Below are 25,626 nucleotides of genomic sequence, written 5' to 3'. Positions count from 1 at the left end.
AACTTCCGTTAATATATTAGCGAAGAATTTTTGGTACCATTCCGAAGAGTCCTAATTATTTTAATTAATTAGATTAATTGAAATCAGTGTCAAAAAATAACAATTGTTTGTATTTTTATGTTTATTTGTAATTAATTGACTTTGTTAATTGGTTTGTTTTTAGTAAAGTCCATTTGAAAAGTTTGTCATTATTGTTTTAATTAATAATTTCAATATTAATAAGTGATGTGCCGATTGATTGATTCAGTCAAATCAAAATTCCTGAAACGTCCATACAAAATGCCATCTGTATGCACCCGGCTCAAAAATGAAAATCATAATTTTTCATGAGCTCGTTGATATGTTTCCACACGAACCGCGGTTTCCCGCCGCCCAGTGGCCTAATTACTGCCGCCTCGCGATACGTCACAACTATTATTCAAAAAATAATCGCCTGTTTCGCTTCCACCGCTATGATTGGTGTATTCGCGTCCCTGTCGTGCGAGAATTTTTATAAAAACGCAGAGATCAACCGCAGCCGTCCCGTTCGTTCCCGTTGCGGCCGCAGCCTGCCCGCACCCTTCGTCTCCTTCCCACTTTTTACGAGACGTAGGGGCCACCACCCGAGTGGGGGCGTCCGCGAACGCAAAATATTGACCATCGGAAAAAGTCGCGTCGTATCGCAGTCATCAGTCGGAAGAGAGTTTGCGTGTACGCTCGCGTCTAGTTCGTTGCGTGTCGGTCGTCTTCGGTTGCGGTCGCAGTTCGCCCCATTATTTTTGTGAGGCCCCCGCCCAGCTCCTTGCGTACCCAACAAGTGTAGGACGCGGCGCCCGTCCCTCATACGGTGACTCGCGCCCTTACTTTACACAACTTCTAGAGCGCTCCGCGTGTACTTTCAGTTGCGTGTTTGAAACTTTTCGAAACTTTTTTTTGGAGTTCATAGGACTTTAGTGGCGTGTTAAGAGGTGTTTAGCGTAGAGCTGGCGTCGATGCACCTTCCGCACGCGAGCCCCACAGCCCCCACCATGGCGGATGTCTACTCCCACATCCACGAGTACTACAGACAGAGTCACGGAGACCTGGTGCAGACCGGGTCCCCAGCAGTTCTGTGCTCGGCGCTACCTGGACACTGGCGGTCTAATAAGTCGCTGCCTCTGGCTTTCAAAGTGGTCGCGTTGGATGACGTTCAGGACGGGACAATAGTTACGATCAAAGCTGGAAATGATGAGAATGTGATGGCCGAGATGAGGAACTGCACGGCGGTGATGAAGAACCAAGTGGCCAAGTTCAATGATCTGCGTTTTGTTGGCAGAAGTGGTCGGGGGAAGTCGTTCACTCTGACCATCACTATCAGCACGTACCCTAGCCAAGTGGCGACGTACAGTAAAGCTATCAAAGTGACAGTTGATGGACCCAGGGAACCCAGGACTAAGCAAAGTAAGTTTTATTAGTACTAGTAACTTACATATTATGATAATATTTTATTAAAAAATTAATAGAAATCTATACGATATACGTTAATTAAGTATTTCTAAATTATTAATATATTTGCTGAAGTGTTGTTAAATCGCATACTCATTATATACATAGTAAACACACGGTATTTTTATAATCTTATATATAAAATTCTCATGTCGCGGTGTTTGTAGTTAAACTCCTTCGAAACGGCTTGACCGATTCTCATGAAATCTTGAGTGCATATTGGGTAGGTCTGAGAATCGGACAACATCTATTTTTCATCCCCCTAAATGTATAGAGTGGTCCACGACATTTTTTTTTATTTGTTTGATTATGAGTCAGAATTAAAAAATACATACAACTTCACCCATTTACGATCAACAGTTACTTTTGTATCGCGATTTTAATATCGGCAATACAACGTTTGCTGGGTCAGCAGCAGATTTATAATAATTGCAAATATATATTCAAATGAGGATATTAAAATATGTTAAACGATACGTAGGTACATAAAAAGACAGATCAACAAATTAAATAAATATATACTCGCAACCATTCATAAACCACGATACATTTTGGTTTTATTTATTGTGTTTCACAATTATTAGTTAAAGAGCTTCTTAGATGTCGTTAACTACTAATTTTATAGCTACTAATAATCTTACTAAGAGCTGCAATAGAAGTTATTTTTTTTTTGTAAAAATTTAATCTGTTGAATGTACTTTGTGACTTCAATTTATCACTGCCATTGCTTCGGAAACAATTTGCGTACTGAGAGAGAAGAAGCATAAGATCAAAGAAATTTCAGTTATTCTAATTTCACTAGGTCCTATGCGCGAAAGGGCACATCCCTTGTGGCTAGAAAAAAAACGTTCTATAATAATTTTGATTGCAATGTTTGAATTATTATATAAGTATTAACATTGACACTCACCTTTCTTTATTGAGACAAAAGTTGATAGTACAACAAGTAAAAAATGTAACGCCTTATAAGAGAAATGTGTTGCAAATCGAACCTTATTATATTATATTAAGATACGTTGACATATTCTACTCTAATTAAATAAAATACAACCCATATTACTCAGCGATCATATAACATTTTACCGGTGAATGAATTTTTAAAATCAGTGAAATAGTTTTTAATGTAATACATTACATAAAAACTTTGCTCTTTATAAAAATTAATGTAAGAATGAATGAATAAATAAAGTGCGTGTGCGCTTGGTGTTTGGAGGTTTGCCAGAGAGTTTGGTTTTGTGGAGCCGCGGTATTTGACCACATTCAAAATAGTTTTATTCAATCCACTTACATTAAAATCCGAGCATTCGCTCTCAAATAATTTCGCATAATTTTATAGACAGCACCCATTCGCTTCATACATATTGTATAAATAGTCGAATCTTAAACTTTTAATCCGAATATTTATACGTACTAAATATATATAATGTTATTGAAATTACAATATGTAATATACAAGTATAACTTAGATAAACCGAAAAGGAAATAATACTCAAGCTATTACGGAAATTATACGAATAAAAAAGATTATAGGTACAGATTTGATAGATAAGGTTTTTTCAGCCGTGAGTCCATTTTAACTTGTTCCGTAACACGATTCAAAAGTCGAACTTCTATTATTTTGCCTCTTGTGTTAGGAATAATACCTAAATAATATAAAGTATGACTGACAGAAGCAAGAGGCGAACACGACCATCCTATCATGTACACGTAACATCCTTACACAAACAATGAATTGAAAAAAACTAACACATTCACAAAAAAAAGTTTATGAGAACAAAATATATGCTTAATCTAATACAAAAGAAACTAAAGCAAAACTTGATGTGGCAGTGGTCATCCAAAACTCTAATGACTGATGATGCATCCAATATACGATAATTTATATTTATATCGTTTATTCTTTATTACCTTTTAGTAAATATTTGATATTTAAAATGCTATTAACTTTGAAGACGATTCATATATTGGATGCAGCACATTAAAAAACTAATCTGATATGAATATTACAGCCATTGTAAAATACTCTATTGAATGATAAGAGTGGTCGTTGAGTTTCTTATACTCTTCTCACGACCTCTGCTTTTTCCCAACAAAAGGTTTATTCAGGAATTTAAAGTAAATATTTGTAGTGACGATTCAAAAGCGCTTAGTTCAACCAAATTGATTGAAGTTTATTAGACTTTGGTTTTGATTGAATTGAAAATGCTAATTAATAACACATTTCGCAATTCTTAAGACTTGGTAAGGTTAGGCTTAAGCGGTTCAAATGCATTGGTAAAGTAAGCAGTAAATGAATCGTGTAGCCAATGGTTGTCTAGAATTCAGTTTGGGCATACCATAACCATCTTAAAACATTAAATCAGATAATTCTAATAAATGCCACTAAGGTATGTGTTTTTTTGTAAGAATTCGCAATTTTGTGCGGTTTTAAATCTATTTTCTGTGTCTACAAAGATAACCAACGAACTATAAACTATAGATTCGACAGAAAAATATCAAAGAGTTACAATATGTTGAACCGTCTGGAACCATAAACAATAGAAACAGACATCTGTTTCATTGTCGAGAGGAGAGTCACTCAATCACGTAGACATTCATTGGCTGGGTGTCTGATCGGCCCGAATTATCGCTGCTAAGAATAACAACTTCAATTCTCGGAGTTGTTTTGACTTGAAACTTATATATGATGCTTTTAGCTTTCGTGGCCTCTAAAAGTTAACTGGAACGACAGAGCTTTAATCAATCTCAAATATTTACGCACTCTTACGGACATCACAAACTATAATATCTATCTCAAAATATAATTTATATTAATATGATTTCATATTAAAATGTGAGGGAAAAATAAAAAGTATTTTAAAATCTCTTTTCTCTAAACACTCATTGACAGTTTGGTGAATAATAGATTATATACATTGGATGATAAATGGCTGAACACATTTGGATGGAGTTCGGCAGTTTATTGCTTTTGTTTTATTGCTATTATTACGGCCGTATTCAAAAGGTATTTTAATCACGAAATTCAATGTTCAAATATGTATTGATCTCTAGATCTCTATAGAAATCTAAGTATCTATTTATCTAATAAAAATTAAATAAATTTACATAATATATATACATAATAAGTATACCTACAGTTTATTTCTTATTACTGTTTATGAAATATTTGATATTTAAGACGTTTTTAACTTTGAACATAATTCAAATGTTGGATGAAGCACCACACAAACTTAATTTTTATGTATTTTAAAATAGTTATTGATTGTAAAAAGTGGACGTTGAGTTTCTCTACTTTTTAGAACATAATATGGTAGATTCAGTAATGTACATTATATATTATAAGCGCTAAGCTTAAGCCTTTAACTTTGACTTTCAACACGTTGCCCCGGTTCGATTTACTACTACTTTTACTTACTAATTTAATATCGCTTATCGAATTAATTTGAATGTTTTTCGAAGCTTTAAAAGATCGGTAACGGTCTTACAAGACTTTTTCACAATAATACCAGCTGATAACTATCTCAACAGATATATTAATCTATAGGCACCACAAATCTATTTTCGTTGTTGTAACCTCACTCACACCGTCTGTATAAACAAATTAATGCCAGCCCGAACTTCGGCCAATAATAAAAAGTCAGTATGCGGAAAAACTAACATCGGACGTATTACATCAAAGGAAAACGAATAACTCAATCAATGTGGCTTTATGGCGTTAGTTAATGACAGCTTTAAGTCATTAATTATCTTTATAACTGTATTTGTTTGACAAGCGCTGCTTTCGTAAAACTGTCTTCTAACTGAAATATGGATACATTTAGCTTACGTGGCCTTAAGAAGTGTTATACATGAACAGCTGAAGTTTTACGGCTCTACAAATAAAATTGGCATTAAATTATAACTAAGAATAAACAAAGAATATGCAAAATGTTAACAAATAGATATGTTGATTATGATTGATTTGAACTTAATACGTTTATTTGCAAGGTTGCTTGACATTCGGAATCTTCAGAATTATCATTGTATTAACAGTGTTGTCTGTGATATATTCAAGAATTTGCATATTCTTGGTTTATTCTCAGGTATAACTTTATACCAAGTTTATTTGTAAGGCCGTCAGAGTTTTGAGGCTATTATTGTGAATATTAATAAATTATTATAGGCACGGCATTTATTAATATTTAAAACTAACAACTTTTATCTTACTAACAATCTTTAATTTCAAACTTTTGTGTTTTGATCTAATGGAACTGTAAAATTATCAAACTGCATCAAATCGAGGGTTTCATAAAACAAGAATAAAAACACTTTTGTGGACAGAAAAATTTTGAATGATTCTTAGCTTAGAACTCCTACAATGTTGATAAAAACCTTTATTGGTCTTATCTTTATTTAGTAATAAGCACATACAAGTTATTTTAACAAATGAACAATTAAAAGATAAAAGTTATGCTTGTTGAGACCAAAGATCAAGTAATCCCGTAACAAAATCAAGTATTGTTATATCAGTGAGAACGCGAGGGTTTTCCGCACAGCGGTTACAGATTTCCACGAGGCGGCCACGGTTGCGGAGCAGATGTAAACAATGTCTGGTCCGCCGTAAACTCCGTTTGATCTGCCCGACCGCCAGTTAAATATGAATTTTATGACCCTGGTTGATCTGACGCCGCATCCACGCAAACTTACTCCTGCAACTGAAAACCATAATTTCTTATTCTGTTTATTATGAACTGTTTCCTGTGATAATAAGACATGTTTATTTTTTCACATAAAATCTTACAGACAACATAATTTCTTAGTTGGTTAGCATCGATTAAATATTTTTATAATTATATCGAGGTGGATACGATATAGCGCGCGAATAATAATCTAAAAAATCGTAAAAGTATAAGTTTTAATAATATTCTTTTTAAAACCTTAAATTTTTTAAAAACAAATAATACAAAAGAAACACATTTATATTTCTCTCACTTCATCTTACACCACATCAAGTAGCTCTAAGAGTAACTGTTTTTTTAATTACCTAATTATTTACCAGCACGGGATGCAAGCATACTAGCATAGACTAAGTTGTACTCGCTGTACTTATATTATTGTACTGTATCAATTATGTGCAGTGTTGCCTTCGAACCTATTAACCTATTTATACGCAAAACACCACTGATCTTAAGTTCGAAGGGAAATCAAAAGCATATAAACATTTCATATTTATGTTATAAAAAAACTATGATGGGATATTTAGTTTATTTATTGAAATCGTCTTTATTCATGATTCATCGGTGTTGAGGAACATTCTGAGGTCATATTTTGTCAGGTTGAGTGCAGTAGTGAGTGCACGCGAACGTTTCGTCTCACACCTGAGTGTGAGTGAAGAATTAATGACGATCGTGAGTGAAGCCGATTTAAATAATTAAGAGGTGACGGGTTGCAGAGCGATGTGATCGGGGTCGCATCGTGTGATGATAGGATGCAATTCTTATAGGCAGATAAACTAAACAAGATCAACTAATTTCTACCATCAAAATCAGATTTAAATCATATTCGAATAATCCTAGGAATTGCTAGACGTTATAACGTATGATAATGCAATCAAAACTAAGACAATAAAATGTGGTGATATTCAAAGACGTCTCCACTCGAGTTATGACCAATAAATCTGATTCCATTTATTTAACAGGCGCCCATTCCGTCTCAAACATTAATTTACGAGTGACAAATGCCCACATACCATCCGTGATATTAAACTTTTGTTTTGACATTCACGACAATACGCCATACGTTAGTCTTCTGTTTCCAAATTGTTCAGCAAGATTTGTCAGCTACAACATTTTTATTACCACACTCAATGACAGCAACATTCATCATAATTTAAAATGATAAAGTCTCCTTATAAGAGCGTCTCGACAGCTCACAGCACGTTAATATTCAGAGCATCGTGTATGAAAGGGTTGGGGAAGTGAATTTAATTGAATGCTGGCATTAACAAATGGAGCGGGCCGTTTCCGAGTTCTACATTTAACTCATTATGTGCCGTGATGTTGGGTTCCTACAGTCGAATAGCCGCGTGACAGCGTGACGTGCCATCCATCACGTTCTTAATTTAAAATACCCGCGATTTGGGATATTAATCTACAAAACTGAAGTACTCGTTTCTGCTAATAGGCCATTTTTTACTTGCATAGATTGACACAGAACAAAATATTTAGATCCAAAAGTGAGAGCGAGTGAGGAATATTGATAACACCGCTCTATTATTTTAAATGAAAATGTAACTCAAATATTTTAAAATGACAACATTTGATTTTAGGTTCTTCGTTAATTTATTCATAATCTATAGATATAAATAAAATTGAAGTGTCTGTTTGTAATATTGTAATAACTATATAATTTTGATGAAAATATAATTTTTGTCTGTCTGTCTGTTGATCCGGCTAATTTCTGAAATGGCCGGACCTATTTTGACGGGTTTTTTATTGGCAGGTAGCAGATGTAATAAGAAGTTACTTAGGCTACGTTTATTTTAAAAATATTCTTTTATGTTAGCAAAATTAAGTAATGTTGCAATTTCCAAGAAACGGTCTAACTCTAAAAATAATTTATATGGCAAAACCAGCTATTCTCAAATAAATCTTCAACTTTATTAATCTTCAAAAGCATTGCATTGACTTTGTAAACTTATACATAATACTACTACGATAATACGACGCATTTAAAAATAAATATATTTTTTAACGAAGCTAAACACAAACTCCGTGATCCAAATTACGAACACTTTAAGCAGTTCCTAAATCTAAAACTGTAAACGTCTACTAACTATGCTATGAAAGTATCTTGTGCAATAATAAACATCTGAAGAGTTACTCAAGTGTATAAAGGTTTAAATTCAAAACAAAGTAAATTAAGTGATCGTAAACAGTTAATTCGGTGATAAAACCGATACACCTGATCTCATCGATGAAGATGACTAGGAGCTAGATTAAAACAGCTATAAAACAAAAATAGAAATCGGCGTACAACGTACAGTAGCCTATCGATTTAACAATGTGTTTCGCTGAAGGCAAAAGGCAATGTGACGGGGAGTCATAAAATCGTATGGCACAGAGATGCCGTCTTCAAGCAGTAAAACGTATTGTATACACGTACGCTTGTTATAGACGAAAGTCGGTAAACATTCCTATAAATTACCGCCCTAACTAACTTTTGAGATCATTGTGTCCTTGCCTTAAATATTTTGTAAGCAATTATAAACATCATTTTAAACAATTCAGTATATTTTCATTCAGTATATTAATAATTAGAATGTAAGGTATGTGTTGTTAATAGTTGTTTGTTTTGTTTTAGATTATGGTTACGGTCACCCAGGAGCATTCAGCCCATTTCTGCTGAATCCGGGATGGTTGGACGCGGCGTATCTCAATTACGCCTGGGCGGATTACTTTAGGCCTCCCCAGCTTAGAGACCAGACAGCTCTTCTCAAAGGTAATGTTCATATAAGTTATGAAAATATAAGTTACCTTTTTTTAATCAATAAGAGATTTTTTTTAAATATGTATTTATGTGTAAAATATCAATATCACATTTTAGAGCAACATGGACTAAGTATTTTTTTTATAAATGATTGACTGTACCTTTATTTTATAAAATTTGATCATTTAAATCATATAATATATTTGCAAAATATTTGATTGTGAAACAGTACATTTTTAGGTAGGTACCACTTACCATATACATGTATATTTATAAACGTTCGATTAATTGTTCAATCTGTACGTATGTCTTCAGAGGCAAATTATTAAACTTTCGGTATACAAAGTTATTAAAGTATGCTGAAACATAAATATTTGTATAAACCAAATGGCAGTGAATTACATTATGGATGTGTTATAATTACGTAGGAGGTACATACATAGTTCATCATAAACTAGTATGCTTAAAACGTTCGGTTCGTCTAAACTTTTCATCGATTGATTTTGGTATTCGTTAATTTGAAAATTCCCGATTTTCCAAACAACACTCGAAAACATGTTGCCCGTAACTGAACCCCCTCAAGGCCGTACAACGTAAAGGTTCAAATAAAAGAAACAGCTCTTGAGCGCTGCAAAACAACACTGGTCCAACCGAAGCAAAACCACCCGCTGAAGTCCGTTGTCGGGGGAAGTGGAGGCGTTGAACACAAAACATACAAAAAAGGAACGCCTTCACGTTCGAGAGAGTGTGGAGTCAATTTTATTCCAATGTAGGCGACCGCGCCACAGACCACTTTTTGTTTCCGACTCTGAAACGCGAGGAGCGCTGTACTCAAACACCTACCGACTGTTATTAAACCATGCCTCGATACTTTTCACAGAGAGATTCCCCAACTTTGAGTATTTCGATCGTACTTCATGAATATTCCGCACTCGTATTGCGCTCTTAATACAAAACAAGGGTTACGCAACGAAAGCAATTTGAAAATCTTTTCTGTTAAATATGAATACAATAATTGTACTTTTTAACATAATTAAAGCTAGCCATTGGAATCACCTCAATCAGACGCGATGCCGATATTGGCCCCCCCTCTCCAAATTACCCCCTCGCTACGACCTCGCCCACCCCCAATGCCTTTTAAAGTGGTCTGTGCAGCAGTGCTACTGTTGCAAATATAAAAAGTGCAAAAGATAGAAGCACCACCTCTGTGCTCTTTGTGGCCCAATCTGCGCCTCCGCCATGCCTTTTTTATCAGTTTCTCTTACACTTATCGGGAATCAAAGCTCCAGTGTAGCGACAAGAACATTTCGAACACTGTTGCTAATGAAAATTTCACGTTTGTATCTCTTTGTTCGTACTGCACAGAGATAGCATTTCCTTATCATGATAGAACCAGCTTTGTACCGCACATGTGTCCCTAGTAATGCACCAAGCGTGTACGGCATAGTTTATACGATCTCAATATAGTACAGACACATCGCACGGAATTATATTTGAGCATTGCGTCTGGATAATAAAATACGACATCGTACTCGGATAAATAAATATTGCACCCTCACCCTACCAATATCGTACTAAAAAAACATCCCTTTCGGTGAAGCCGCCTTTAAACGCCTACAGATTGTACATTATCCTTAGTACGATTATGCACCCTCGGTGTTCAGAGAATCAGTGGAGTGCCCGCGTGCCTCTGGCTTTCCCTGGAGACTCGTCTTTCATATTACGTCATGTTTCCAATTCAAACGACGACACTTGCAATATTAACGAGTACTTAACAAACTTTGTTTCTTTTGTTGACAGGAGCCGCACCAATGACTTCACCACCGATAGCATTGCAAGGACCAGAACTATTTCCATTTCCGCCAGCCATAACGAATTTACCCCCAGCTGGACTACTACCACCACCAGGACCATTTCTTCCACCAAATGGACTGCTGCCATTCTCTCCACATCCAGCGGATCTGGCATTAAAAAGTCTGCCTCCAGAATTAACCCTGAAAAATGGAATTAATCCCTATGATGCCCTGAGACATTTGCAAAGTAGTGTTTCTTCAATTGACAATTCTAGCGCTCGTTTATCACCAACCAGTAGTCGGCAAAGTGGAAGTCCACGAAGTATAACTAATGCTAGCCCAAAGTCAAAGGCTGAGTCTAAATCTGAAGTGAATTCAACGCATGATGAAACAATATCTGACGAGTCTGACGAAGAACCCATTGAAGTTGTGAAATCTGCCTTTCATCCAGCGCGACCAGCTAATATTGAACTCCAAGAGATGAAGCAGGTTCAAGCTGCAGATTCTACCGTCGCAGATAAACCGCGAACACGCAATGAGCTGAAGGCTCCCTCAAGAACAACTCGCATACTGTCAACAAGTCCAACGTCGACAAAACTTACAAATGGAACGTTATCAAGTCATAAATCAGTTTGGCGGCCATATTGACATTTCTAGTACTAGTGTTATATCCGTGTTACGCGGACTTATTGAAATGTGATACACCGAGCTTTGTACATACTATAGAAAAGATATATTTATTGTTAGCATAGATAATGTAAATTTAGATTTCACTACATAATGTAGTTTATTAACGTTACGAAATTATTGCAATTAATAGTTAATTTGTTTTAGGTACTGTTGTTATAGATTTTATAATTACCACGAAAGAGTATTTCATTAATCTTGTAAATTACCATCTAATGTAAATAATAGGAAATAAAATGTAAATAATGAACGACTGATATTATAAACATTGAATATTACTGTAAATATAAAAGTTTATTTATTGAATATTATTGTACATTTGAAGGTTTTATTAAAAGGTATGTAATTATATCTGTAGTGAGCGGTAATGTTATCAGAATTGTATAATGATAGTTTGTAGTTCACAAAATTAAAGAAATAATTGAAAATAAATAAAGATTTTTATTATTCTCACAAATATTAAATGAGCAAGTACTAAAAATGTCTAACACGATAACAGAGCTTCAATAATATCAAATCTTGTAGTGCTACGTGGAAACTGAGTTTGTTCCATATAAGAATCTTGTCTGATAAATATATCAGTATTCCTGTTAGATCATTTCAAACCAAACACACCGTTATAATCTAGAGATTACAAAGAATAAATCAATATATGTTTCAATAATTTACACCGCATTTCGTGGTGGGCCTATTCGTCGAACAAAAAAAACTGTCTCCTTTCTATATTTAAACGACTTGAATCAATAATAATCAATAACCACCATAAATGATTCTTCTATCGTTTCAATGGCGAGGTATCAAATAAGCGACGCAATTTATTTATAAATCCCCTTAGTGTAAGACAAAGATAATCCAAATTTCACAAATATATATTAAATTATTACATTACATAAAATATTACAATTGGTGTGTCAGGATAACAGTACTTTTAAATTCTATCAGTGCCCTACTGAGATCTAAATAACAGCCACGATCAGGCAACATGAGGACAATAAAATGTTTGTTTGTGTTACATACAAACATTCTGTGAACAAAGAAACGTGCGAGACACATGCTATTATCACATTCAACATCGTCAATAAACTGTTACTTAAAGTAGTTTTTTGTTTCAGTTCGATCTTTTTTCGATTCTGTTTAAATATATCGAATAAAAGATCACCTGATGGTGTGTTGTCACAACAGAAGAATCACATGAGAACTTTCAGTCCTAAAATAGGAAATAATACCATTGAACTGCTTTGCATCCTTGAAATAAAATATAACGTTCTTTTCACAGTTTGATTGAACTTTTATTATTGTAATCCAAATAATTCAAATTTCCGATATCAACTTTGAGAATGAATATTGTACGATTTTAATTCATTTCGTTGTTATGATCATTTCGATTGTGTAGAGTATGTTACGGGCAATGATACTTTATTCGATCTGATATGTTCTATAGATAGAGAACTAGAAATTTTGAGTCGAGTCTACTTTTAGTACACTCGGTATGCTTTAATGTGTCAATAACGGTAGAAGAACGCAGAGAAAAGCACCACATCTCCTTGACCTCTAGTTTAGTTCTGATCGTCATTACACTATTTTGTCTCTAATTTTGCGAAACTAGTCGCGATGGTAAGTGAAGCCATTTTAAATATATATAGTTTTATGCCCATATGAAAAAATTTTTGCCTGGGGCTCTTCCGAAGTTGATCTCTGCAGTTGTGTGAAGTTCTGGAAGCAAAAACGGCCAAGATCAGATAGTGACAGCTTGCAAATTTTATCCCAGAAATATGACATCCACACTTGTCGAACCAATCCCGTCGAACAAGAACAATAATATTAAAGATTGGTATCATTTCTGTTCCTCGAAAAATTGAAATAATTAGAAATGTTTGGATCGTAGTAAATAAACATCTTTATGATTAACAGTATTCAAGTGTGAAAATTAAGAATATGTTATATTATGGTGTTATATTTTATATAGTTATCGCTGGTGTGAGGCCGTGGCTATCAATAGTGTTTGTGCCCGGCTGATCTGGTTAGCTGATTGCACGCCCGCCCGCCTACCTCCCGCGGTCAGCCGCTCCTCAAACAAGAGGCCCGAGATAAACAAATACTAGATATGACTTGAAAATAATTTTGGAAGTGAATATTGTCTCAGGTGCTCGCTTTGCGAAAATAAGTTGAGAACAAAAAGTACATTTAACATTTTCAATTGAATTTTCAAATATCAATTGGGGTACCAAAAACATAGATTCATTCCGTTTTTGGCACTGATTTTTCGCAACCGTAGACGCAGAACAGTTGACAACTTACCAGGCCTATTCTCTGCATGATATTATTTGTTACAATTTATATTGTGATAGATGCATTAATTGGATGTAATTCCAGAAAAACGTTCCAATCCACAATCATGTCGAAATTGAGTTAAGAATACAAAACTGGTCACATGATTCATATTAACGGACTGAAAAAAATTGCAGCCCTACTGTCACTCTTTAAATGACTTTATGACTTAGTAGCCCAACCCTATTATGGAATACACTAATATTTAGTAAACTTTAAACACGAATACCTTAGAATTTGTAATTTGTAGTTTGGGACGTATTTCAGGAACTACGGTCAATTTATGTAATAAAAAACAACGAATAAGTGGTCCAAGGGCTCTAAGCATGTAAAATACACTCACAATACGATACCTCTCCCCTCGCCCATATAGGGCTAAATCAGGGTAATTTCACCATAACCGTATAACACGATTACATGAAAACGCTCAATTTAGTGCTTCGCCAAGTATCGTCTATATATACTACATTGGTTCATTCTTCAAAATTCATCTGTGAGGCAAAGAAAAATTGGTTTCAAAATTGTCAACGAAGGATAGCGTAGTAAATGGAATAGGGAGACAACCGAGCCTATGGGTCATAATATGATGAGAAGTAGCAATAGTGCCATTGCCAGTCTTAAGTTAAGTATTCAAATATTCTCATAATGTTAAAAAACACTGGAATTTAGAAACAATATTCAACGATTATCGTGGCTGTATTAAAAATAAAATACCAAACCAAGTAAAATCATATAAATTAACTTACATCTTCTCGTAAATTTTCACTACAGCAATTATAATTTGCGTTATAATTGTAATTATGCGTCAAAGTTGTTAGTCGATTTGAGAAAAGATTATTTAGCTGATTTAAAACAACACTCATTTCGTAATTATTTCAGTTGCAACTACTCTATATTATTACATATTAAATGTAATATTTATTTAATGTCCCATCCAGAAGTGATAACACAGATAACACCGTGAATAGCACCTCTCATTAGGCCTTTGATTCACATCTCTCAGGCGTCGACTTTATGATTCGCTTTTTGGTGAAAACTCCATACATTACACGACCATTCTGTTTGGATGTATTAAAAAGCTGTGGCCAGACGGCCTCCCCGCCTCAGTGAGTGTATTTTGTTTGAATTTCAAATTTTGTTTGAACGGACGCTTCAATGCGAGTGTGATTACGCTAACACGGGTATGGCAGGTTAATTAATATAGTAGATTATATTATATAGGACCCTTTTTAAAATAGTAGTATTATATGTTTTATAAGACATACCAATGCTAGTTCTTTCTTGATAGTATTAGTCTGGAAATAATGTAATAATCCAACTGATGTTACACAAAAACCATCTATTAATATCAGTTATAATATTATGTATCTAACTATCACAATATGATACATACAACCTCGATGTTATCACCTTCGCTCATCATGTGAAAAAGTCATTAAGTCACATCATTTGGACCTGATCACCAGACCACCTTATAACACAGTAGACTCTAAATACCCATATATACGCAAACAATTCAGCGAACCAACTGAGGTGAGCGGGCGCGGAGTACTTAATGATCATTGGTAAGAAAATGATCACAACAACTAGTAAACCAATCACTACTGAGTACTGGCTACTGTAGATTTATATAAGATCAGTGTTATTAATGTCGTATATACAAAATAGAATTTATATGAAATAAAACTACTTGTTTTTGAGGTGCAATATATTTTTCGTAGAGTGTCATTCTTTTTTTGGGATTCCATTAACCCAGATTTTCCATTTCCATGTAGAGATGAAAGATAAAAGTGTATTGAATTCACAAATGTATAGAGTGAATGTGGACGGAAGTATTAAAATGTAAATTAAACGATTAAGCCGGAATTACAGGAACCAACAAGAACGGGGTAATAGTACAAAGAATAAGAAAAATTTAATGAAATCATTATATAGGATTTTACACACAATTTTCATAGATTTTTATTTGTGCTAATCACGGATAAAGATTATGATATTTAAAAGTAGGCAGCTTATGTTACTCCTTAAGCACTCTATCAAATAAACAAAATATTATTTATTTACCAAGAATTTCAAAGACACGTGCACCATTCACCACCACTTTGGAAAAGTTGAGCTTTATTGAGAATACATGGCAGAGAAAGTCCCTTAGGAATGTGACTGACAGACCAATAAATGAGTACCGTGTTAACTATATTATTACTAATAGATACTTCAAATTCATAAAATCATACACGTACAACACGGCCACAATATCTCTAGACCTCGCTGGAGCCGCCTTCCGTTTCCCTTTCATCCCTCGCGGTCATCCTGTTGCATCAGTACGGTTTACAGTTTCATTACCGTTAGGTACATGTCGTGATATTTTCATGATTTGTTTTTGAAGTTTTCATTGTAACGTTTTTTGTTAATAATTGTGTAGTTTCTGTTGTTCTGTGTCGCTATACTGGTACTGCCAGACACAAATAATATTTTTAAGCTCGAACAGCTCAAAATCAAAGTCATAAGTACAAGTTGAAGCGTTTAGGTATGGATTTAGCGGGAAGTTGCAGGCATGACCTTTAGGGTCAACTGTTTTCCTAATTTGTTTTTCTTGACTCAGATTCTTTCATCGTTATAATAATATTAATCAGTATCACAACACAACAACTTTATAAAATAAATCGTGTTTATTTAATTATAATATCCTAGTGATGCTTGTTTTGCACACCGTAACAAAGTGACGATGTGACGTCATCGACGTCAGGTCTAGAGGTAATAAAACCGAGTGGTATCTATCGACTGGTAGCTATTAATACATAAAATGCGTATGGAAACCGTTATTTAGGAGCATTAGATCTCTGCTCTTTTCCTTTCGATCAGAAAAAGCGAACGAAAAATCAGTAAAAGCATTTAGGAGCGCCTCTCATGGGCCTGCGGGGAAACTGTTACATCACATATCGATAAGACCCACCCAGGCTTTGTTTCAGCGTATTTCAGTGTATATAAAACGGTTTAAAGGGTATCGAGGAGCTGGTACTGCCAACCGCGCCTAAGGCCACATACAACGAATCTGAGTTTTAAATTAATCCCCATTTTTAAATCCAATAATGTAGTAATCATTTTTAAATTATTATTAAACAAATAATAAAATCGAATGCATTTATAGCTAGTGTAATGAAATAGTAGCTAGTGAAATTACTGGGCAAATAAGACTTTAAATCTTATGTCTCAAGGTGACGAGCGCAATTGTAGTGCCGCTCAGAATTTTTGGGTTTCTCAAGAATCCTGAGCCGCACTGCTTTGTAATGGGCTAGTCGTATCAGTTACCATCAGCTTAATGTCTTGATCAACTCATCCCTTATTTTCATTTAAAAAAATATTATACTTTTTAAAACGAAACAAAAAACACAATTTATGCGTTTATATTTGTTTGCAAGGACGTATGGACGTCAAAAGTAGGTACCTACTACGAAGTTTTGTGTTCAAAATAATTTTAACTCCTACTCGTACTTTGAGTTTCTTGTATATTCTTCTCACGAGCTTTTTTTCCGAACATAATATGATTGATTCAGTAATACACAAATAAAAATTGAAAAACAAAATTTTATGAACGATGCGGGACTCTAACCTACGACCTCCGGCGTTCCGTGCCGGTGCTCTAACCAACTGAGCTAACCGTTCGAGTAACGCCTCGCTATAAACTCTTGTTTGCTTTGTTCAACTCCCAGGATATGGCTCCATCTACAGGATCTACTTTACAGTTGATAACCTGCTCAAGCCCAATATTTGCATATTAGGAAATTGACTTTAGATGTCGCTCTTGTAAATCTAAACAATATGTTATGTTTTTAAAGTGATAACCCTCACTTTTAGTATTAATACAGAAATAAAATTTGAAAAACAAAATTTTATGAACGATGTGAGACTCGAACCCACGACCTCCGGCGTTCCGTGCCGGTGCTCTAACCAACTGAGCTAACCGTTCGAGTAACACCTCGCTATAAAATATTGTTAGCTTTGTTCAACTCTCAGGTTGTGCCTTCATCTACAGGATCTACTTTAGGAGAAACACGTGTCGAATAGGTTAAAGACAAATATTGCCGGAATTACCTCTAAAGAAAACTCAAAACATTTGAATAAAATAACTTAGGCTTAGGTCTATAGAGCGTACTCAGACTTTGCTCAGACTTTACTTACGTAAAACTTAGCTGATTTCAAGCTTAGCACAATCTTTGATTTGGTATTTACAGTCATTTAACAGCTGAGATTATGCTGAGCTTAAGCTGGGACAGATCAATAGAAAGGCCTAGCATGGGTTTCATTATAGACAGTACATTTTCGATTAATACTAAACATACTTGTACAATTGAAAGTATACTAAATTATAACAGTATCCAAAACTTATCTAATTATTAGATACGTGACAGCAGGAGTTTTAAATGGTCAAACAACAGCAGCTGATATGATGACGTAAGGAATTGTTGATCTCCTTTATGTTCGGCTTATATATATAGGCTGGGTTTTTACTAAGTCGTTGTATGGTGGCCTTAAGTTAAGTCATTACTTAAAATGTTTATAAATACGGACTTCGACTAAATTCACTAGATAAGTCTGAGCAAAGTCTAGATATAGATCTCAGCCTTAGACTCCTCCGTCCGTCTTGCTGTCTCTCTATTTGTAAGTCTGTCTGTATCTGATAAATCACAGTAAATTATTAATTTTTGACAGAGTGCGTATAAATAAAAACCAAATTGGCAATTTGGTCATCATAAAATTAGAAATATTTTTCTACATAGTTATAGTAACATATACAATGATATATAGTATTATTTCTATAAAGCACATAGTATAGGTAATATTGGGCAAATGCTATTCAGGCTTTATCGTTTTTTTTGCGTTTAGAACACTTTAATTGGCTTTTCTATAACTCATGTCAAAGTAAGCTTGAGAACCCCAAGTAATGTTAATAGAATTGGTCTCATAGGGCCGTAGTGCAGGTATATAGTAACAAAACAAGTAGTTACCCAGACTATTTTTATATAGACTATATTTATATTTTTTATTCAGGAGTAACTAATGATATTTAAATCGTTAAATTTGCATCACGTGCTTTTTTTCATCTACAGTTAATTGTATTACCACGGGTATGACATCCCAAAATGATACATAAGCAAATGAAAAAGTACAAGGGTAATTACTCACTTATTCAAAGGAATATGTGCATTTTAGCCTCAGTTGATAATTATTCGTATTATTACCAACATTCCAGAGGCCATCATAAATTTAACATAAACATTATAAAAACATAGTCTGCATAATAATTTTAAACACAAGTGGGCGAAAGCGTGAATGAATTAAAATTTCACATCGTTTTATCACGAAATTTTATATGACAGTGTATGTTGATAATCGGAAGTGACGCGGGAGCTGTCTCTCCAGCTTTTGGACGAGGGGTGACAGAAGTGGACAATAGCATAGAAAGAAATCACGCCGATAAAATTTTAATGCCTGTATAAAATGGCTATAAATTTGATTTACGGGCCCCGACGCAAAATGGGGTAATATCAAAAAATAACATGAGATAATGTTGGTATTTGGGGTGAAAAGGGGTTGGATTAGACAATTCGGATTGACACAACTTTTTCATAATATCATATAATAAGGTATGAAAGACAGTAACTCAAATACTTCAGTATTTTCAAAATTTTGCAACGAAAGCATAGATTTATACATCTTTTAATATTAGAAGTCTGAGGTTTTTCTATTGCCTTATCTTCTCCTGTTATATTTTGAGGTTCCGCGGGTTTGTTATAAATTCAGTACATCAGTCTCTATTTATCAACTGAAATTTGTGAGCTTAATGAAATCACTTTGAATTCCATTTACAATAGAAACAAGATATTATATTAACATACCAAGAAGGCGAATCTGTCAATGATTTTTTTTGAGGTGCGTTGTGCTTCTTTGGGGCGTTAATTAAATTTTTAGTAAGAAAGGGGGTAAATTACAAAAAAAGTCTTCATTTATAAGAAAAAATGGCTTTAAAAAAATTGTTCCAAGTGTCTCCAAGTGTACGTGTTTATTTATTACTATTTTTGTAATAAATAAAAGTTCTCAGTCTGACGTTTGCGACATTCGTAATTTTTTTTTGTTTCTTCCTCCAATATTCGGACAGGCAAAGTGTTCGAGCCCATACAGTCATTTTTGTTTATACTTAAGAACAACGTTATGATTATTAAAAATAATTTAACCTTCAATTTATTTTTATTTTTAATCAATTATAAATCGATGTGTTGTTAATGTATATATTTTATGATATACATTAATTCTTCTTATCTTTCAATTTTTAAGAATATCTGTTATAATTATATATCTTTATATCTATCTTGTCATTATTCCTAAGAATAATTATTTTTAACATTAACTTCATGGTGCGTTAAGATTGCAGGCACACACTTTTTTTTTATTTTTAAACCAATATAAAAACAAATACATCATGTACTACTCTCTGAGACCTGAGCAAAAACACAAAATAAGTATAAGAGCCACTTATAAAGATTGGCACTCAACGAACCGGCATAATCTATGCAAATTACGTCAAATTAGGAGTCGTCAACACTCCTCCTTCTGCGTAATTTGGAAGGTTTCCCTCTTTTATTATTAATATTTATTCCATTCCTTGCGTCCGAATCAAATCAGGAAAAAATCTCGACGAAACACTCCAAATTCTTAATGAACCTGATAAATATAAAGATGAAAGGCGGTGTACAATGTCTTCAATTTATAGGTTTGAAATGTTTGATGCATCCATTTATATATCACAGCTTAGTAATGTAAGCTGTGAGTGATTTGACCAGTAACTGTTCACATTTACTACAACTCGAGTATTGGGGGCGACTTATCTACTAAATCCTACTAAAATTGTATTCTGCACTTCAGACCACTATTCTTTCTAATTTTTTTTTTTCGAATAAAGAACAAGTACATCAACCTTTTATGCATGTAATAACAAAAAGGTTGGATTCGATTATGACTTATGAATAAAATCTCCAATTACACATTGTATATCAAAGTAAAAGTCGAATTTCCTCGAATCTTTTGTGTCGTTCATCCATGACTGTGTTTTAAGAAAAAATCATAAAAATTTCAAACACAGAACTTTTTTTATGCTTTTGCACATTAACTATGTAGGTACCTAGCTTATCATGAAATTTTACACACACCTTGGGTAGAAAACAGTATTTTATCCAAAAGTTTTTGGGATATCCTGAACCTTCACACCAATTTTCTAAAGATCTTGCAAGCCGTTCTTGAGTTATAGAAAGACAAACGGAGAAAGATAAATTTTAAAATTCGTAGAATTAATGTCACTTCAAAACTCAAAATTTAATGATATCGATATGTCTTCCTGCTCAAATAAACCAAAATATATTTGTAAGTTGTAACTTACATAATAAGTTAAGTCACCAAGTCCAGGTTTAATATTTTCACACAAATAAAATTTAAGAAACAAAATTTTATGAACGATGCGGGACTCGAACCCACGACCTCCGGCGTACCGCCCTAACCAACTGAGCTAACCGTTGGAGTGACGTATCGTCATAAAATCTTGTATGCTTTGTTCAACTCTCAGGTTGTGGCTTCATCTACAGGATCTACATTACGGTTGAAAACCTGCTCAACCCCAATATTTGCATATTAGGAAATTGACTTGAGATGTCACTCTTGTAAATCTAAACATATTTCTTATGTTTTAAAAGTGCTAACCTTCACTTCTAGGATTAATACACAAATAAAATTTGAAAAACAAAACTTTCTGAACTGAAGCCACAACCTGAGAGTTGAACAAAGCATACAAGATTTTATGACGATACGTAACTCGAGCAGTTAGCTCAGTTGGTTAGAGCACCGGCGCGGAACGCCGGAGGTCGTGGATTCGAGTCCCGCATCGCTCATAAAATTTTATTTTTCAAATTTTGAGTGAAGGTTATCACTTTAAAAACATAAGAAATTGTTTAATATTTTTATAAGGCTTGGTTAAAATTGAAATCAAATTATAGTAAATCAAATAATGTAATTTATATGAATAAGTTAAAAGTATAAGTTTTAAATTCACGTATTTTGTTTACTAGTTGATTGATATAGGTCGGAAGTTGAGTGTTAATTCTAATACTATACAGTGAATTTGTTTGAGAAAACATCCTTACGCCTTATTTCTTCCTCATTTTGTCTATATCGTGAATATAGATAGATAATTCTCTAACGGTTGGCTCAGTTGGCAAGAGCGCTCGGACGGAACCCGAGAGGTCGATGGTTCGAGTGCGGCATCGTTTATAAATTTGATTAAAAATTTAATTTGTATGAATAATATGAGAAGTGCTATATCACTTTAGAAAGAACATATTATTTAGATAGGTAGATATATAAATAAATATTAAATAACTCTTGTGGTATTTTCTGAAATAAAAAGTCAGACAAGGCCCGGAGATCAACAGACAAGTTTTGTTCGCTGACGCCCATATTCTGGTACTTCAATCACAAGAGAGTTGCAGGCCTTAATGTTAGCTTTGTGTGTATGTATGTCTGTCTATTTCTGCCGTGAAGCAGTAATGTGTAAGCATTACTGTGTTTCGGTCTGAAGGAGGCCGTAGCCAGTGAAATTACTGGACAAATGAGGCTTAACATCTTATGTCTCAAGGTGACGAGCGCAATTGTAGTGCCGCTCAGAATTTTTGGGTTTTTTGAGAATCCTGAGCGACACTGCATTGTAATGGGCATGGCGTATCAATTACCATCAGCTGAACGTCCTGCTCGTCTCGTCCCTTATTATCATAAAAAAAAGTCAGTCTGTAACAATGTTCAACAAACACTTTCGCCCGCTTCAAGAGGTCCGTTTTGCTATCAATTTGCCCACGTTTCAAGACCCGATGTCGTAATACAATACTTTCATTACATTATTCTTGTTTCCGAACGGAGACCACCAATAATACACTTACAAGATACTAGCGTACAAACAAAGAGTACGAGAGAGATGAACATCTCAAGATGCTACAAGACGAAGAAGGTAAGAGAATCTGCTGTAATTGTAGCCGATTTGGATTGACAAGTCGTAAATAATTAGCCACGCTTGGAATTTGCTGATAGATTAAGTGTAAAATATTTGTGGAAGAGGAGCAGAAATACCATACTCTCTTGCAACACCAGAGGAATGATAGGAGTGCTACCGGGTTTTAGGTGGATGTGGTTATGTGGCTTTGGACAACATGGAAACGTCGCTTCGGAAGTTTCCTTGAAAACTACGCATATGGTGGGGACAATATTCAATATTATTGCGGTTCCTGTGATTATTTTATGACAATAAAGGATGAGACAAGCAAGACGTTCAGCTGATGGTAATTGACACGCTCTGCCTATTACAACGCAGTGCCGCTCAGAATTATTGGAAATCCTAAGAATTGAGCGGCACTACAATTGCGCTCGTCACCTTGATACATAAGCTGTTAAGTCTCATTTGTAAAGTAATTTAACTAGCTACGGTGCGCTTTAGACCGAAACAATAATGCTTACATATTACTGCTTTAAGGCAGAAAAAGGCGCCTTTGTGGTCCCCATAATCTATGCGGCATCCTGTGTGCAAAGGAGCCTCCCACTTACCACAGTCTAGGATCTGGGACTTTCCAGGGACGATGTTGGTAATTACCAATTACCAACCGCACAGATCAGGATCAGCGATTGATACTTATACAAAAATACAAGTAAATTACTTTAAGTTTCCTTATCCCTGGAAGTTTACTTCAAGTATAGTAACGGAATCTGCAAGAAACATAAGTGTAGTTTTCTATGCAATAAATGAATACGTACGTATATTAGCAACAGTAGTCGAATACGCCTTCATGCTCTACCAACATTTTCATCGTTTCGGTAAATTGTACCGAAAGCAATAAGAATAAACTAATAAAGTCTTAAAATAATAAAAATTAGAAAGAAAGTTAACGCATTTGTTAGATGGCGGCTTCGTCAAAGGCTGTTTGTAAAAAACTATAAGCCGACCCGTAATGTTTTGTTTTAAATAGTTGCTATACACAATCATAAAACTTAGTTAAAGCTACTGTGTACGGTTTTGTGGAAATCGTTACCTGAAGTTTTGTTTTAAAATGCTCCATTTTTGAAGAAATTTTGCATTGTTGTTATTTCTTTATGCGATTAATTGTCTCTTTTTATTGAGGTATAATGTTATGAAATCGTAATTGGTGTTATACTTTGGTCTTACTACATATTTTGTTTTCCAATACAAACAGTATATACCTATTTCTTAATTTATTACTATAAACACGTGTTAACTATACCTACTTATAATAATTTCAGTTTTATTATATTTTTTCAAGGTGGTGGTAAGGTGTGGTGTCTTGTTATTAAAAAAAGGTGAACGAGAAAACCAAGACGTTATGATATTGACAGTAAGTGATATGCTCTGCCCACTACAATCCAGTGTGGCCCAGGGGTCAGGTTCCCCGAGGGTCTATGCTATCTTCAAAATCATTTCTTCTGCATATTAATGATATGTTGGACACCTCCAACATACATTGCTATGCAGATGACAGCACTGGTGATGCCGTATACACGGGTGATGCAGATCTCTCTCGGAAAATCGTCGACCAGTGCTAGGAGAATCTTGTGTCTTCTATTGAGTCCTCTCTTGAGTAGTTGATTGGAGTTTAACCAACAGAAGACTTAAGTTTGCACGTTGACACGCCACAAATTAGGATATCATCAACCATCTTTCACGATCAAGCTGTGGAATGAACTTCCTTATGCGGTGTTCCCACGACGATAGGACATGGGTCCTACCCACACCTTTCTTAAAGGACGGCAAAGCTCCTATGATTCTCGTCAAACCAAATAAATTGTCGTTATTATAGGAAGTAGCAAATTAAAACGTCAAAGAAAGATATGTATTGCAAGTATTCCAAAAAAACCTCACTAAATTTAATATTATTATAACATCGTTGTTTTTAACAACTTTATTTGCTACTAGTTGTTACCTGCGACTTCTTCCGCATTTTCCAGTGTAACCATGTTAGTTGGTGTTTCAATACTGACACATGCATATATATATCATATATCTATCATTATTAAGGCAGTATTCTTAACAAACGCTTTCGTTCGACCGTTTCTTCTCTGATTTACTTTGCAAATCCAACTACGACGATGAGCCTTTTCTTTTTCTGGTTAATGTATATGTAATGTAAATCGGTTCAGTAGATCCAGAGATTACCCCCTACAAGCTCACAAACTTTACCTCTTTATAAATTTAGAATAGATTTAAAGAGCGACATACTATTTTATGAACTAGGCAAGTAAGAATTTAATACACCTTTAACTCTATAACACAACCAAATTGAGTCGGCTTCCCTCTACATACAAATTGCACACGCCTAAATTGGTTTCGACGTCCATCCACTGGGCGGCAAGTCATTAACTCACGGAAGCAAGTACAGGCGACCAATTTCCTTAGCCGGTTGGCAATTAACAGCACTTGGGCACCAGCGACCAAAGGGTTAAGATGTTTATTATGATTTACGAGGGACGAATAGACCCTTATTTTCTTGGTGGAACATTCGATAGTTATCGCGGACGCAATATGCTATGGTTATTAAAGTTTGGATCAACTAACTTGCTGTTTATTATTAAGAACTATTAATTGCGTATATGGCTTAGAATCTTTCTTAATAATGTGAGTAGGATTGCTCTTATTCTTTGTCAATACCAGAAATCTTTTGAATTGTTATTATAAGTAGAGCTCGTGAGAAGAATATACAAGAAACTCAACAATTTTAGCAGAGTGTGTATTACGAAAATGGCCAACTTTAAGAAAGCCACCATGCACATACATAAATGACTAGCT

At 34.5% G+C, this 25,626-nt stretch overlaps 1 protein-coding gene across 1 annotated transcript; it reads left to right on the top strand.

The window, feature by feature from the left end:
* The first annotated feature begins 679 nt into the window (after nt 1-679).
* Nucleotides 680-11,756, top strand: LOC126977493 (segmentation protein Runt). The gene is made up of 3 exons (XM_050826336.1): nt 680-1,419; nt 8,806-8,943; nt 10,732-11,756. The coding sequence occupies exons 1-3, from the start codon at nt 972-974 to the stop codon at nt 11,370-11,372; spliced, it is 1,227 nt and encodes a 408-aa protein (XP_050682293.1). The 5' UTR covers nt 680-971; the 3' UTR covers nt 11,373-11,756.
* The last annotated feature ends 13,870 nt before the right edge of the window (nt 11,757-25,626 follow it).

Source organism: Leptidea sinapis, chromosome 45 (assembly GCF_905404315.1).
Source record: "Leptidea sinapis chromosome 45, ilLepSina1.1, whole genome shotgun sequence".
NCBI classification, from domain to species: Eukaryota; Metazoa; Arthropoda; class Insecta; order Lepidoptera; family Pieridae; genus Leptidea; species Leptidea sinapis.
Note: the sequence above shows the minus strand (reverse complement) of the source record. Positions and strands in the feature narration are given on the sequence as shown.

Coding starts and splice junctions, on each gene's coding strand:
- LOC126977493 (XM_050826336.1), top strand. CDS start 972: ATGCACCTTCCGCACGCGAGCCCCACAGCCCCCACCATGGCGGATGTC. Junction 1,420..8,805: donor GGAACCCAGGACTAAGCAAA/GTAAGTTTTATT, acceptor GTTTTGTTTTAG/ATTATGGTTACGGTCACCCA. Junction 8,944..10,731: donor CCAGACAGCTCTTCTCAAAG/GTAATGTTCATA, acceptor TTTTGTTGACAG/GAGCCGCACCAATGACTTCA.